At 41.6% G+C, this 13,518-nt stretch overlaps 1 protein-coding gene across 1 annotated transcript in view; it reads left to right on the top strand.

Annotated features, from left to right (window-relative positions):
* efcab7 (EF-hand calcium binding domain 7) overlaps positions 1 to 12,554 on the top strand; it is an 87,241-nt gene extending 74,687 nt beyond the window's left edge. Inside the window, exons 10-13 of the mRNA XM_078218405.1 lie at positions 2,778 to 2,926; positions 3,439 to 3,648; positions 5,243 to 5,350; positions 10,979 to 12,554. Coding sequence (XP_078074531.1) covers positions 2,778 to 2,926; positions 3,439 to 3,648; positions 5,243 to 5,350; positions 10,979 to 11,053 — 542 coding nt within the window. The 3' untranslated portion in view covers positions 11,054 to 12,554. The remainder of the gene's footprint in view (positions 1 to 2,777; positions 2,927 to 3,438; positions 3,649 to 5,242; positions 5,351 to 10,978) is intronic.
* Positions 12,555 to 13,518: the final 964 nt, after the last annotated feature.

Genomic DNA, 13,518 nt, shown 5'->3' on the forward strand with positions numbered 1-13,518 from the left:
AAACTACCAAGTAGGCACTATCACAACCTGCACAGCCAAGAGAAATGTAGGAAACCAACCCAAAAAAGGCTAGCCAACCTAGGATTCCCTAGTCACCAGGAAGTATTTCCCCCAGTTCCAGCTACATCGGAGATGCCGACGACATTAAAACCCAATTTTTTCCAAGATATATGATCTATCTGTACCTTCACAGGAGAAAACAAGGATTCTTTAAACCAAAAATACAAAATAAAAATGTGACATTGTTAGTTCTAACGAGGGTTTGCCTCACCCACTATGAGGCCGTATAAGGCCATACCCACCACCTCTATACCAAACCTCTTACCCATCACCCTGCTATGGCACTACTCATGTTATCCACAATCAAAGTAAAGGATATTATATAATGTAATCCTCCATTATGAATGTCAGGACTACAATACAAAAAAATGGATAAATATTGCACAACCATGATGCCATACAACCATCCCAGCACACTTCCCAATAGAATGATAGTGACCCATTATCAGTCCTAAAGCAAAGGTAATATCTCTGTATTACAAACACTAGATCCTAGAGATTTGAATTTGACAAAGGGCCAGAGCAGGTTGGGGAGACCCTGTTATCCATCCTGCTTGTCTGGTAAACATGGAAAGACCAAGAGTGAATGTAAGCGGAACACACTTTAAACTTAAGGCCTCTGTCGTTCCGTCTCCAGAGCATTCCAGTGGATGAATTCCATTATAAATAAATGGATATCCTAGCTTTAAAAGGGTAACAGGCGACATGTGCCTCAGTGCTCATATACCCTTGTCAGGATAAAAGACAACAGGTGCGATTTTCCGCAAAAACAACCAAGTACCCAATGGGCGGGAAAACAGGAGGTTTTCCCTTCTGTTTTTTGGGCGAGCTGAGTAAAATTAATTTCTGGCATTCTATGCAGCACAAAGGCCATCAGGCAATTCACACCGGTGTGGGTGGAAGGGGCTAATTCCACCAAAGAGCCCGGCATCAGACTGCTGAGGGGGCCAGTGGTGCATGTGCGGGAGATTGGCTAACATGCATCTCCTGACCTCCAGATTCAATCAGTTGGGACTGTGGGGGTAGGGAGGCGGGGCAGATGCATGGGAGGAAGGTAGGTATAAAGTTTGCTTATAGGGCCTGTAAGAGCATTCCTGCTCCTCCTGGTTCACAAGAAAACCCTCAGAATTGGTTAGTGCTAATTTAGTGGAATATTCTGCCATTTTTAAATTTGGAAATGAAATTTGGAGTTGTGTCAATTGAATATGTCACTTTTTGTTCAAGATATTCTCATTTGTGCATGGAATTCTTATCTGCAATGGTTGTGCGGTTCAAGTCTTTCAGACGTTGCTATCTGGATATTGTGTGTAGAACCTCATAATATGAACAATCAAGTTGTGTATAATTGCGTGACAAAGCCATGGTTGTACATGCTGTCCTCGACTTTACGTCATTCAAGCTATGACAAACAGCACTTGCAACATTTATAAATTGACTCCAGGTAAAATCTAACCAAAATAGAATGAAAGTTTCATATAAATTTACTTTTCAACTCTATGCCTTTAGAAACAAGCCTTGGCTCTGGGTTTGCTTTTTATGACCTTGTTAAGCTGATCACTACTTTTAATAACTTGTGTGCTTGTATTCAAGATCCTTTTGGTAGCACTCTCACCTCTGAGTCAGAAGGTTCTGTGTTCATCACTCTGTCAATGACTTGAGTACAAAAATCTAATGAAGGTTTACACCAAATGCAGTACCAAGAGAGTTCTTAACTGACAGAAGTGCCATCTTTCAGAGAGGTTAAATTTAGGCCATATCAGGTGACTATTCAATAGCACTATTTCAAAGATGAATAGGGGAGTTATCCTGGTGTCCTGGCCAATATTTATCCCTCAATCAACATCATAAAACACATAATCTGGTCATTATCACATAGTGTTTGTGGGATCTTGCTGCATGCAAATTGGCTGTCTTGTTTCTGCCACTTGAATAGCTACCCTTTACCCTTATTCATTATTTTCTGTCTTTAAGACAACTGGCTATCTGTTCTAGTACTTAATCCCTGACTCTTCATCCTTTGACCTATTTGTATGTCTTTTATGATATACCTTATCGAAGGCCTTTTACATGTCAAAATTATACTGCTTTATTTCTGTTTAACCTCTCTGTTACATCTTCAAAAAATTCAATGAGGTTGGGCAAACATGATTTTCCTTTTTGAAATCCGTGCTGACTATTTATTATTATATTTTAATTTCTAAATTTTCTTTCATTTTCTCCTTTAGTAGGAGTCCATTATTTTCCTACAAATGATAAGCTGACTAGAATAAAAATTTATAAGAGAGTGGGATATTATTACAAAACATTGGTTAGAGCCAGAGTAGTTTTAGGAGCCCCATCATAGAAAGGCTATTAACTTCACAGGGAACATATAGCATAGATTCACCAAGATGATACAGGATATCAAACTAGTTATGAAGAAGATTTAAAATAGATTTAAAAAACACTTCCACATAGAGAAAAATACGAGGATATTGAGATTTTATTTTAAGATTATGAATGAATATGAATTCTGTTGTTTTTGTTACCTCCCTTCAAACTGCTGCATGTGACCCTGCATTATACATTGACTGTAGTCAAGAGGTTGGGGAGGTCACTTGCCCGAAGCACCATTGCCTCTTTGAGCTAACCACTGGAAAATGTACAACAGCAGCTTTACAACCCCTTATAGGGCACCATTAAGCATACCTTTATTTCATACTTCCACTTCTACACAGAAAACTTTGACACAAAGAAAAACGAGCTGACACGTCAGGGCTTCATGGACTTGAACCTGATGGAAGCCAATGATCGGGAAGGTGATCCCAGAGACCTCTGGGTGACACTTGAATCAATGGGTTACAGCAAAGCCCTGGAAATGCATGAGGTATGTTGTTTCTTACGTTCATTTTACTTGATATCATTAAACCACTAATCACTTATGAGAAGAGAAATGTGTAAATGTGCAAGATTTCAAGATCTATATGCTTCCAGGTACAAGCATTTTATATTTTACTTTGAAGTTTAGGTGTAAACTGCTCTTTTAAATTTTATTTAATTCAGTAGTGTAACTAAGTTTATTTAACAGATCATATCAATGTACAAGTGGAAACTATATGTATAATATATTTAAGATTGTGATATGCTTATGTTCTATTTGTAATTCAACACTTAAATTTACTGGCACTTGCAGTGGCAGACCTACAAGCGCAGAGTTCCACTCTTAGCTCTTGTTCTTTAGCTTAGTTTCAATTTTTGCTTGAAGAGCCATTGGAGTATTTTCTCACATGAAAGGCACTATACAAATACAAACTGTTGAGTCTTGACTATGATCTTAACTTGACCTATGTACAAAGATCTGGTTCTTCATTAAACTGTGCATTCTCTTTGTGTATATAGGCATGCCCTTTTGTAATTAATATCTATGCAGAGGACAGCAAACTTAAGCTGACACCAGTCAGTCTGGAAGTGGGTGGAAACCTTCTCAATTCAACAATCTGCAAATCTGTCATAAGTAAAGGAGAGGCAAAAGCCATGAAGGATTACAACCATCTGGTTATTCACATCTACAAGACTGAAACACAAATCACTTCAGTCATTGAAAATAAAGTAGGCATTGTTATCATTTGTTTTAGTTGATTAATTTAGAATTTGTTTATTTATTGTTTGTAGCATCCATATATTGTATTATTGTTTAATGTAGATTGAAATAATCCAAGCCTTAAATCTGTTTTATTCACTTCTTTTCAGTGAACACAATCCCAAGCCCCATCTTTCCCAAGGATCATATTCATGGGTGTTTCTAACATACTGAAGTAGAGTGATCATATCCTGATTCCGCAGTAGAGCTGTTCCTTCATTTGTTCCTTGCATGTCATGAAAGGCCCACTTCCTGATAGCAATCTTATTAGGAAGCAAATTAGCTTTTTTGATGGTGCTTTCAACTTTTAGTCAGTAGGCTATGGATTTAAGTCTCACACCAAGATTTCCATGTATACCTAATGCTGTTGTTACTCCAGTGCAATACTAAAGGGCTGCTACATTACACTGTTGTTTTCATTGTTGAGATATATTCGTCACTGGCAAGGGCATCATTTATTACTCACTAGTGATGTGGAGAAGGTGAAGGTTGAGCATCTTCTTGAACCACGGCAGTCCATGCGGTGAAGTTATTCGTACAATGCTGTTCATTTGGGATTTTGACAGCGTCCATGAAGGAAGAATGACATGTGTCCAGTTTAGGATGGTATGTGACCTGGAGATGACAGGGTTCCCATGTCCTTGCCTTTCCATCTAGTTTAGGAAGTGTTGCCAAAGAAGCCTTCACTTGCTGCAGTGCATTCTGTACATGTACATACTGCAAACATGACATGCCTATGGTAGATACAGGTGAATGTTTAATCTGGTGGATACTATGCAGATGAAGTAGGCTATTTTTTTCTGGAGTGTGCCTCGGTTCTCAAGAGCTGTTGTACCTGCATCCATCCAGACAAATGAAGTATATTATATTGTAGTTGGTGCTGAGGCTTACTCAACCTCTGACCTGCTCTAGTAGCCACAGTATTAATTTGGCTGGTCCACAGTGATCCTTAGGATGTCAATTCAATTGTAATAGTGTTATTGATGGGGAGATGGTTATGCTCTCCCTTGTTGAAGATAGTGATTGCCTGATACTTGTATGGTGCAAATGTTGCAATTTATCAGCCCAATTCTGCATGTTGCTGAACATGGAGCTGAATACTGTGCAATCATCAGCAAACAGTGCCATTTCTGACCTCCTGATGGTGGGAAGGTCATTGCTGAAACTGCTGAACATAGTTGGGTCTAGGATGATAACCTAGGATATTAAGCAATGTCCTGGGGTTGAAATGATTGGTTGCTATCAATTAGATTCCTGTTGCTGGAGAGTTTGCTCCCTGATCCCTATTGACTCCTGCTCTCTTGTGCCAAACCCAATGGAATATTGACTCACACCCGACATATGGAATTCTGCTCTTGTATCCATGTTTGGACCAAGGTTATAATGAGATCTGGAACCAAATGTCCCACTGTTACAAATGCCAGTTTTCTGCCAATTCGAATCACTCCATGTTTAGAAACAAACAGCTGAATGCACTGGAGACAGCAAAGGCTATGGGCCCTGACAACATAATGTAGTGTTATTATTGTGCAATTTTTGGTAAAATTATGTTATTTTTTACAGTCTGAAACAAGAGTCATCGTTCATGTCAACAATGAACAGTGTAAGAATTGTGTCAGCAGTCGGGGGCTAAGTATTTTTGCAGTGGAAGTAGCACCAAGGACAAGTACAGTAAGTTGATGTGTACATTTATTGGAGGACTGTAACATAGTGATTATGTTATTAGACTAGTCATCCAGAGACCTGGACTAATGTTCTGGAGATATGAGTTCAAATCTAGGGAATTTAAATTCATTTTATTTTAATTTTATTTGATAACTTTGGAAGAGAAAGCTAGTATCAGTAATAGTAACCATGAAATGACCAGGTTGTTGTAAAAGCCCAAGGGAAGGAAAGCTAACATCCTTACGTGACCTGTTACACCTGATGGCTGTAAATTTGCATCCATGTCAGCTCCGAGCACAAATGATGGCGCGGGCACAAAATCTCATGAGAATCGGAAAACATGATTCTCGTCGACAAGATCTTGTTTTCCGTATTTCCCCGCCCCCTTGTCCGTGATGTAATGAGATTCCCACCCAGAAAGGGTAGGAACCTCATTTAAATACAATTAAATGTAATAAGCAGGCTTCTCCACTATATTATCCACCCCCCGCTCCCTATCTTTGGAATACCTCCTCGGGAAGGTTTATAACTGCTTCTCGCAAATGTGAAGCAGTTGAAGGGAACCTGCTGGGGGTGCACATCGAAGTATAGCCCCGGGGGGGGAGAAGGACAGACACCTTGGCACTTCCGCCTGACACCCAGATCCCTTTGGACATGTTGCGGGGGGAGGGAGGTTTCTTTTTTTATATCTGAAATTGGAGTGTCCTTTAAAAACTGATCTCAGGATTCTTGGCTGCCGACTTTTTCCGGCCCTACCTCGTCAGTGTGATGGCATGAGCCACGTCTTTATACTGCTTTTTTTCAAAGTGTTTAAAGTATGGCAGGAAAAGTCAATAAGAAGTTTAACAACACCAGGTTAAAGTCCAACAGGTTTATTTGGTAGCAAATGCCACTAGCTTTCGGAACAGGCTGTCCCTTTTGTCAGGTGGAGTGGAGAAATGCTCACAAACAGGGCATACAGAGACACAAACTCGATTTGACAAAGGGACAGCCTGTTCCGAAAGCTAGTGGCATTTGCTACCAAATAAACCTGTTGGACTTTAACCTGGTGTTGTTAAACTTCTTACTGTGTTTACCCCAGTCCAACGCCGGCATCTCCACCTCAGGAAAAGTCAACACAGCTGGTGAACTGAATACAGCTTTTCTCACCTGAGCCCAACACTTTGGAAATAAAACCCGGAAAATTCCGCAGGATAAGTAGAAAACCAATGGATAACCTCTGCTTTATGGCAATTATTCCTTGTGTTCCCGGATAATTCTCCTCACTTGGATACAACTTTGGCCACATATCTCATAATAGATACAGTGCAACTTGATTTTGTGGCACCAGGTGCCCTCTGATTTTTTGCCTACCTTGCTATCCTTGTGGAATATAGGAACAAGAGTAGGACATTTAGTCCATTATGCCTGCTGCACCTTTCGATTAGATCTTGGTTGACCATCTATCTCAACGTCACTTTCCCACGCTAACTCATAGCCCCTTGGCGTCATTAGTCTCTATCAATCTATCAATTTCTGTCTTGAACATGCTCAAAGATTAAGCTTCCACAGGGTAGAGAATTCCTAAGATTCACCACCTTCTGAGTGAAGAAATTCCTTCTCATATCAGTCTTAAATGGCCTACCCCTTATTCTGAGATTACGTCCCCTGGTTCTAAACTCACCTGGTTCTAGAAGCTCTCTAGAATATATCCCTAGTTTCCTTAATCTCTCCTCATAAATCAGTCGCAGGGATTAGTCTGGTGAACCTCTGTTGTGCTGCCGCTATGATAATTATATCCTTCCTTAGATAAGGAAAATAAACTGTAAACAATACCCTACAGGCTGTATACAATTGTAGCAAGACATCTTTGCTTCTGTACCCAAATCCCCTTGCAACAAAGGCCAACACCAGTTAACTTCCTTTTTGATGTTGCACCTGCATGCTAGCTTTTAGACTCAAGCTGGATTCATGAACAAGGACACCCAGATCCCTTTGGACATCAATACTTCTCAATCACACCATTTAAGAAATATTGCCTGCGATTCTCCCATTGCGACCCGCAACTTTTCTGGCGGGTCGAGGTGGGAGATGCGCGTTGCCGGCCTTGTACCGGGATTTGTGCATGTGCCGGGAACACATGTGCATCTCCCAGAGCCGGCGAACAATCGCCGGTCAGACCACGCTGGAAACCGGCAGAAAGGCAGGTAAGTAATTTGAATCTTTTAAAAATGTATTTTAAATATGTTTAGCGGGTCATTATCAGGAACTTTCAGGTCCCGATCGAATCTCCCACCCCGTCAGGAGTACCTGTGGGTTCAGACTAGTGCCCCACTTTCGGGGAACTGGCGGGAGACCCTGCTGGAATGAAGGGGAGGCAAACGGAGCCCCCCAGGGGTCAGGTGGTGGGGGGTGGTGCCCCCAGGCATGGGTACCCTGGCAGTGCCCAAGGGGCAAAGTGCCCATGCCCAGGGGGCACCTTGGCACTGCCCAACAGGCATCGGGCAGTGCCAAGGAGGAGGGGCCTATTGTGGGCAGGGCCTAGTGGCAATCAGTGGGGGTAGGGAGTCCCACTGCCACTCTGCAGACAGGAGCAGTCTGGGATGGAGGGAGGGCAGCGATAAGGGTTGCCTGGGGGGAGGGGGTGGTCTGCCGGGGGGAGGGGGGTGGTCTGCCTGGGGGAGGGGGGGGGTGGCCTGCCTCCTGGGCGGGGGGGTCTGACCCCGGAGGGGGTCAGTGGGGGGGAGGGTGGGTGGATCGTCACTGCTGTGGGGTGTGGGCTGTGCATTGGTGTGCTTCGGGATGGCTGGGTGGGGGGAATCAGGGCTGGCCCCGGAATTGCTGTGGGGTCGCAATTGGGCCATGGGGGGAGGGCTGGAGGGGCAACACTGCGGTGGCCCTGGGCTGGCCAGAAATTGGGCTGGCCAGCAAACGGGGAATCTGACAGATCGGGACCACTGCGCATGCGCAGAGTTCCAGAACTGTTAAACTCCGGCCGAGTAGGCTCCACTCCTCTGGGTTTTGAATGATATTCAGAGTGCGGAGATTCAGGTGAGAAGCTGAACTGACAAAACAGCTGGGATTTAGAACAGTTTTCCCGCCAATTCAGCACTTTTGGGAGAATCGCGGCCAATATTATTTCTGTTTTTCCTATCACAGTGGATAAATTCACACTTATTCATATTATGTTCCATCTGCCATGTTCTTGCTCATTCGCTTAACCTATCCAAGTCTTCTTGAAGCCTCCTTGCATCTTCCTCACAACTTACATTCCCATCTAGTTTTTTGTGATCAGCAATATTACAATTGACCTCCACATGCAAATCATTTACATAGTTTTTGCACAGCTGTTCTTGCACTGATCTCTGTGGTATCCCTCTAGTAACAGGCTGCCATCTTGAGAATTACCTGTTTACTCCTCCTCACATTTTCTGTCTGTTAACCAATTCTCAATCCATATCAGTGTATTGCCCCCAGTGCTATGTGCTCTATTTTTTGTTTACTAACCTGTGTGTGGGACTTTCTCAAAAGCCTTCTGAAAATCCAAATACACCACTTCCACTGGTTCTTCTTTATGAACGCTACAAATAACATCCTCAAAAAACTCCCAACTCCCAATCCATGTTGATTCTGCCAAATGTTACCAAGTGTCCAGTTATCACATCCCTTATAATAATTCTACAATTTTCCCTATTACCAATGCCAAACGAAGCTATGGAATTTTGAAAAATAACTACCATTCACTATCACTATCACCACCTCCTTCAGCACTCTAGGATGTAGTTCATCTGGTTCAGAGGATTTATCAAACCTCAATCCAGTTAACTTTGCAAGTATTACCTCTTTCCTAATAATTTCTTTCACTGCCTCAGTTCCACAAGTCTCTTGGTTGCCTAATGTCCCTTGGTTGCCATATCTTCTTTCGTGAAGACAGGCAAAAAATAATTGTTTAGATCCTCCAATATTTCTCTGTTGTCCACTTAAAATTCTTCTGTCTCTAGCTGTACTGGGCCCTCATTTGTCCGAGGTGATTATTTCCCTTTTGCATGCCCAAAGAAGCTTTTACAATCCACCATTACATTTCTTGCTAGCTTGAGTTCATATTCTCTTTTCCCTTTATCAGTTTCTTAGTCATCCTTTGCTGGCATAAGCCTAGACTGATCTTTAGTGGACTATTTACCTATAAGTGGCATTGGCTGTAAACTGCTTTGAAATGTCCTGAGGTTGTGAAAGGTATATATAAATTTACAATGGCCAGTACAAACCCTGTCGTCACTTAATATCCACATACACATAGCGCCAATCAATATCATAGGAACATAGAAAATAGGAGCAGGAGGAGGAGGAGGCCATTCAGCCCTCTGAGCCTGCTCCACCATTCATTATGATCAAGGCTGATCAACTCAAAAGCCTGATCCTGCCTTCCTCCCATAACCTTAGGACCCCTTCGCATCAAGTGCGATATCTAACTGCTTCTTGGAAACATACAATGTTTTGGCCTCAACTACTTTCTGCGTTAACAAATTCCACAGGCTGACCACTTTGGGTGAAGAAATCTCTCCTCTTCTCTGTCCCAAGCGATCTACCCTGTATCCTCAGACTGTGACACCTAGTTCTGGACACCCCCACCATCGGGAACATCCTTCTTGCATCTATTCTGTCTAGTCCTGTTAGAATTTTATCTGTTCTAATGAGATCCCCCCTCATTCTTTTGAACTCCAGCAAATTTAATCCTAACTGATTCAATCTCTCCTCATAGTCAGTTCCACCATCCCAGGAATTAGCCCGTTAAACCTTCTCTACACTCCCACTATAGTAAGAACATCCTTTGTTCTACCAGGCGGCACGGTAGCACAGTGGTTAGCACTGCTGCTTCACAGCTCCAGGGACCTGGGTTCGATCCCCGGCTTGGGTCACTGTCTGTGTGGAGTTTGCACATTCTCCTCGTGTCTGCGTGGGTTTCCTCCGGGTGCTCTGGTTTCCTCCCACAGTCCAAAGATGCGCGAGTTAGGTTGATTGGCTATGCTAAAATTGCCCCTTCGTGTCCTGGGATGCGTGGATTAGCGGGTAAAATATGTAGGGGTAGGGCCTGGGTGGGATTGTGGTCGGTGCAGACTCGATGGGCCGAATGGCCTCTTTCTGTACTGTAGGGTTTCTATGATTCTATGATTCTTCCTCAGATAAGGAGACCAAAGCTGCCCACACTATTCAAGTTGTGGCCTCACCAAGGTCCTATATAATTGCATGAAGACGTCTCTGCTCTTGTACTTGAATCCTTTTGCTATGAAGGCCAACATACCATTTGCCTTCTTTACCGCCTGCTGCACCTGCATGCTTACCTTCAGTGACTGGTTTATGAGGACATACAGGTCTCATTGCACATTCCTGAATATTAATCCGTAGTACTCATTGCTTGCTAATCCATAGTAAAACCCTTGGTTGAAATTCCCCTCCTTCACAAAGACATGTTGACAATTGCAGTGTTCCAAACCATATCCTAACTGATATCAGCCAACTCACCACAGATCATGAAAAGATTACATTGGAGGTGGAATTGGGGTGGAAATTAACAACACTGATTTCAAGCACCCTGACCCCTCCTGTAGAATGAAATAGAAATATTAATTTTGATGTTTTCATGTCCAATTTTTGTAGGTCTGCCAGCATGTGATGCCTGTCAGTGAGAAGCTGGAATGGATTTACTGCTGCACAGAAAGTGTTGTGACCTGAAATTAAGCACAAGAAAATAGATGCATTATTGAGCTGCATTATCCAGCATCTGGGTGGCAATGTTTCTGTGTCCAAAGTGTGAAGTTAAATTGACACTTTTGTATGTGTGCCGTCTAATGTATTTTTAATCGATCTCATTTATTTGCTGGCTAAGTATTTTGTATAATTATGTTTCTACGGAATATGAAATTTACATATCAAAAGGGAAAATGTTAATGCTGAGTTGTGAAATCGCACTAGGCAAGAAATGCTTTTTGGGGAGGGGATTACTATAGTCTGATCTAATATGGCATGTGTTTGTGAAAGATACCCTAATTAAAACAACACAATTCTCACAAAAGTGAAATTAGGTGCAGCCTAAAAGCATAGACATTAGAGAGCAACATTGCAGCATATCTCATGACCAGATGGTCTCCAGGCCGTCCATCAATCCAGTCCATCTGTTACTGCTGAAGTGAGTTCTGCCGGGCTTTTGGCCAGGCCACCAGATGCAGTGTCTCATGTTTGCAAGATATTCACCATACTACAAGTAAAACTGATAACTATGATGTTGCACAACATGGCATCTTCTGCCATCTGAATACTCTGTACAATAAAAGGCAGCCTTGAAGGATCCTTTGTTAAAACTATTACATCTACCCAGTGAAGGCAAGTTGCATGCAGAGAGATCTGTGTGATGAAAACAAAATGCATTAATTTATGTTCATTACAGAAGCATTGCACAATATAATGGACAGATTTTTAAAAATGGAAGTCTGAAATAAAAATAGATTTATGTTCTGGGTGGCAAACTCAACTTAGCCTACCTCTCACATTACTAAATTAAAATAGTGTCACAAAAATCTGCAAACAGTTGTGCTTCAATGCGTAGCAAATATAGAGTAGCCTGTTGCAGAAATTGAGCCTGTTTGAAAGCTCTCAAAAGTTGACAGTGCCCCTTTAGTAACTTGACATACATAATCACACTTTCAGTTGCTTCTTCTCAGCAAGTCTTACATTCATAATTGTGAAACTTCACAGGAAAGCACTACTATTACTTCAAATGTTTATCAATAGCATTTTATGCTCTTGCAAATGTAGTTTTTCAGATGCATTTTGTGGGCTAGTATATGGTGCCTACACCTTCTGGATCTTGCTTCCTAAATTAATAGATATAATCTTCTGCTGCTGTAGAAAGATCTCGCGTGAACAAACTTGGACAGTCACAACCTAGTTGCTGTGAATGTTGGTCTGCAGAAAACAACTGCCTCAAAATTGGCTGTGTAAATTGGCTGGTGTGGGAAATGGATAAATGTCAGACTGGTGCAGTAATGGGTACTCATGAAAGCTTACGTCAAAGCACCTAACCTTGACATACAAGATTTTGGTGTACTTGATGCTCAGATGGATAGTCAAAAAAGAATATACATAATATTAAAATTCTTTCCCCAGCGAACACAAAAATTCACTGAAGAAAAATACATACTTGATCAAATTCTAGATAACTTAGTTTTTTTTGCAATAGATAATGGTTTGCCTATATATTATATATAAAATATTTCAAATAATATTGTTGGCTTCAGTATTTTTGCTATCTGCACTGAATATCCTTGGGGGATAATTGCTCCCATCCCATTCACCTCTTCCACTGCACCAAAGGATTAACGATCACTGGCCCTCTCCAGAATGGTCATCCATGAACAAAACATTTTCCATGCACAATATAATTGTGATTGATTCTCCTGATATTTGGAGCTTGCTGACACTGAGTCCTTTCCTCTCATAGAAACCTTACTGCTTGACTTTACTTTCCATTACCACAATGATGGCATGGTCATTATTTCCAGTATAATTTTGACCTTCTCCCCACTTTTCTGTTACTTTCTCCCACTTTATACACTTCAGCCTCTTCCACTCCTCACACCTATCTTTTAAAACCTTACCATCTTCCTCATGTGCTGTGTCAACTTTCCTTAATAAGATGTTTCCTTAATAAGATGTTTTTCCCGGTCTCTGCATTGAGTCTTCAACCATGGTGATGTCAATTTTTACCTTGACTGCCCATGTCCTCTAATTCTCTCACTTCACCATCACCCTGTCTTCCTTAATGCCACCCTTTGTATTAATTCTTCCACCCATATCCTTGACTAACGCCTTGACTTTGCCATGCCTCAAACCGCTTCCACTTCTGAAGTTTCAATCACTGACAGGACAATCTCTGAGCACTTCCATCTCTCTTGCCATGTTTTAGATTTGTCTGATTAATTTTTTGGTTGCATGGAAAAGATTTGGAAATGAATTATGTGTGAATGTTTCAAAAACAAAGTTTAATAGATATTTAAAGAATCACAGGATGAGACAATTGGAAAAAAGTTTATTAATGAACCAGACATTGAAAGTGGGTATTAAATCCAGGTTAGCCAGATTTTGGAATGTCAGCACTCATCTGTTTTGAGCTGAGAAAATGAGCCACTTGTCTCATCTAG

This window comes from Mustelus asterias, chromosome 8 (genome assembly GCF_964213995.1).
Source record: "Mustelus asterias chromosome 8, sMusAst1.hap1.1, whole genome shotgun sequence".
NCBI classification, from domain to species: Eukaryota; Metazoa; Chordata; class Chondrichthyes; order Carcharhiniformes; family Triakidae; genus Mustelus; species Mustelus asterias.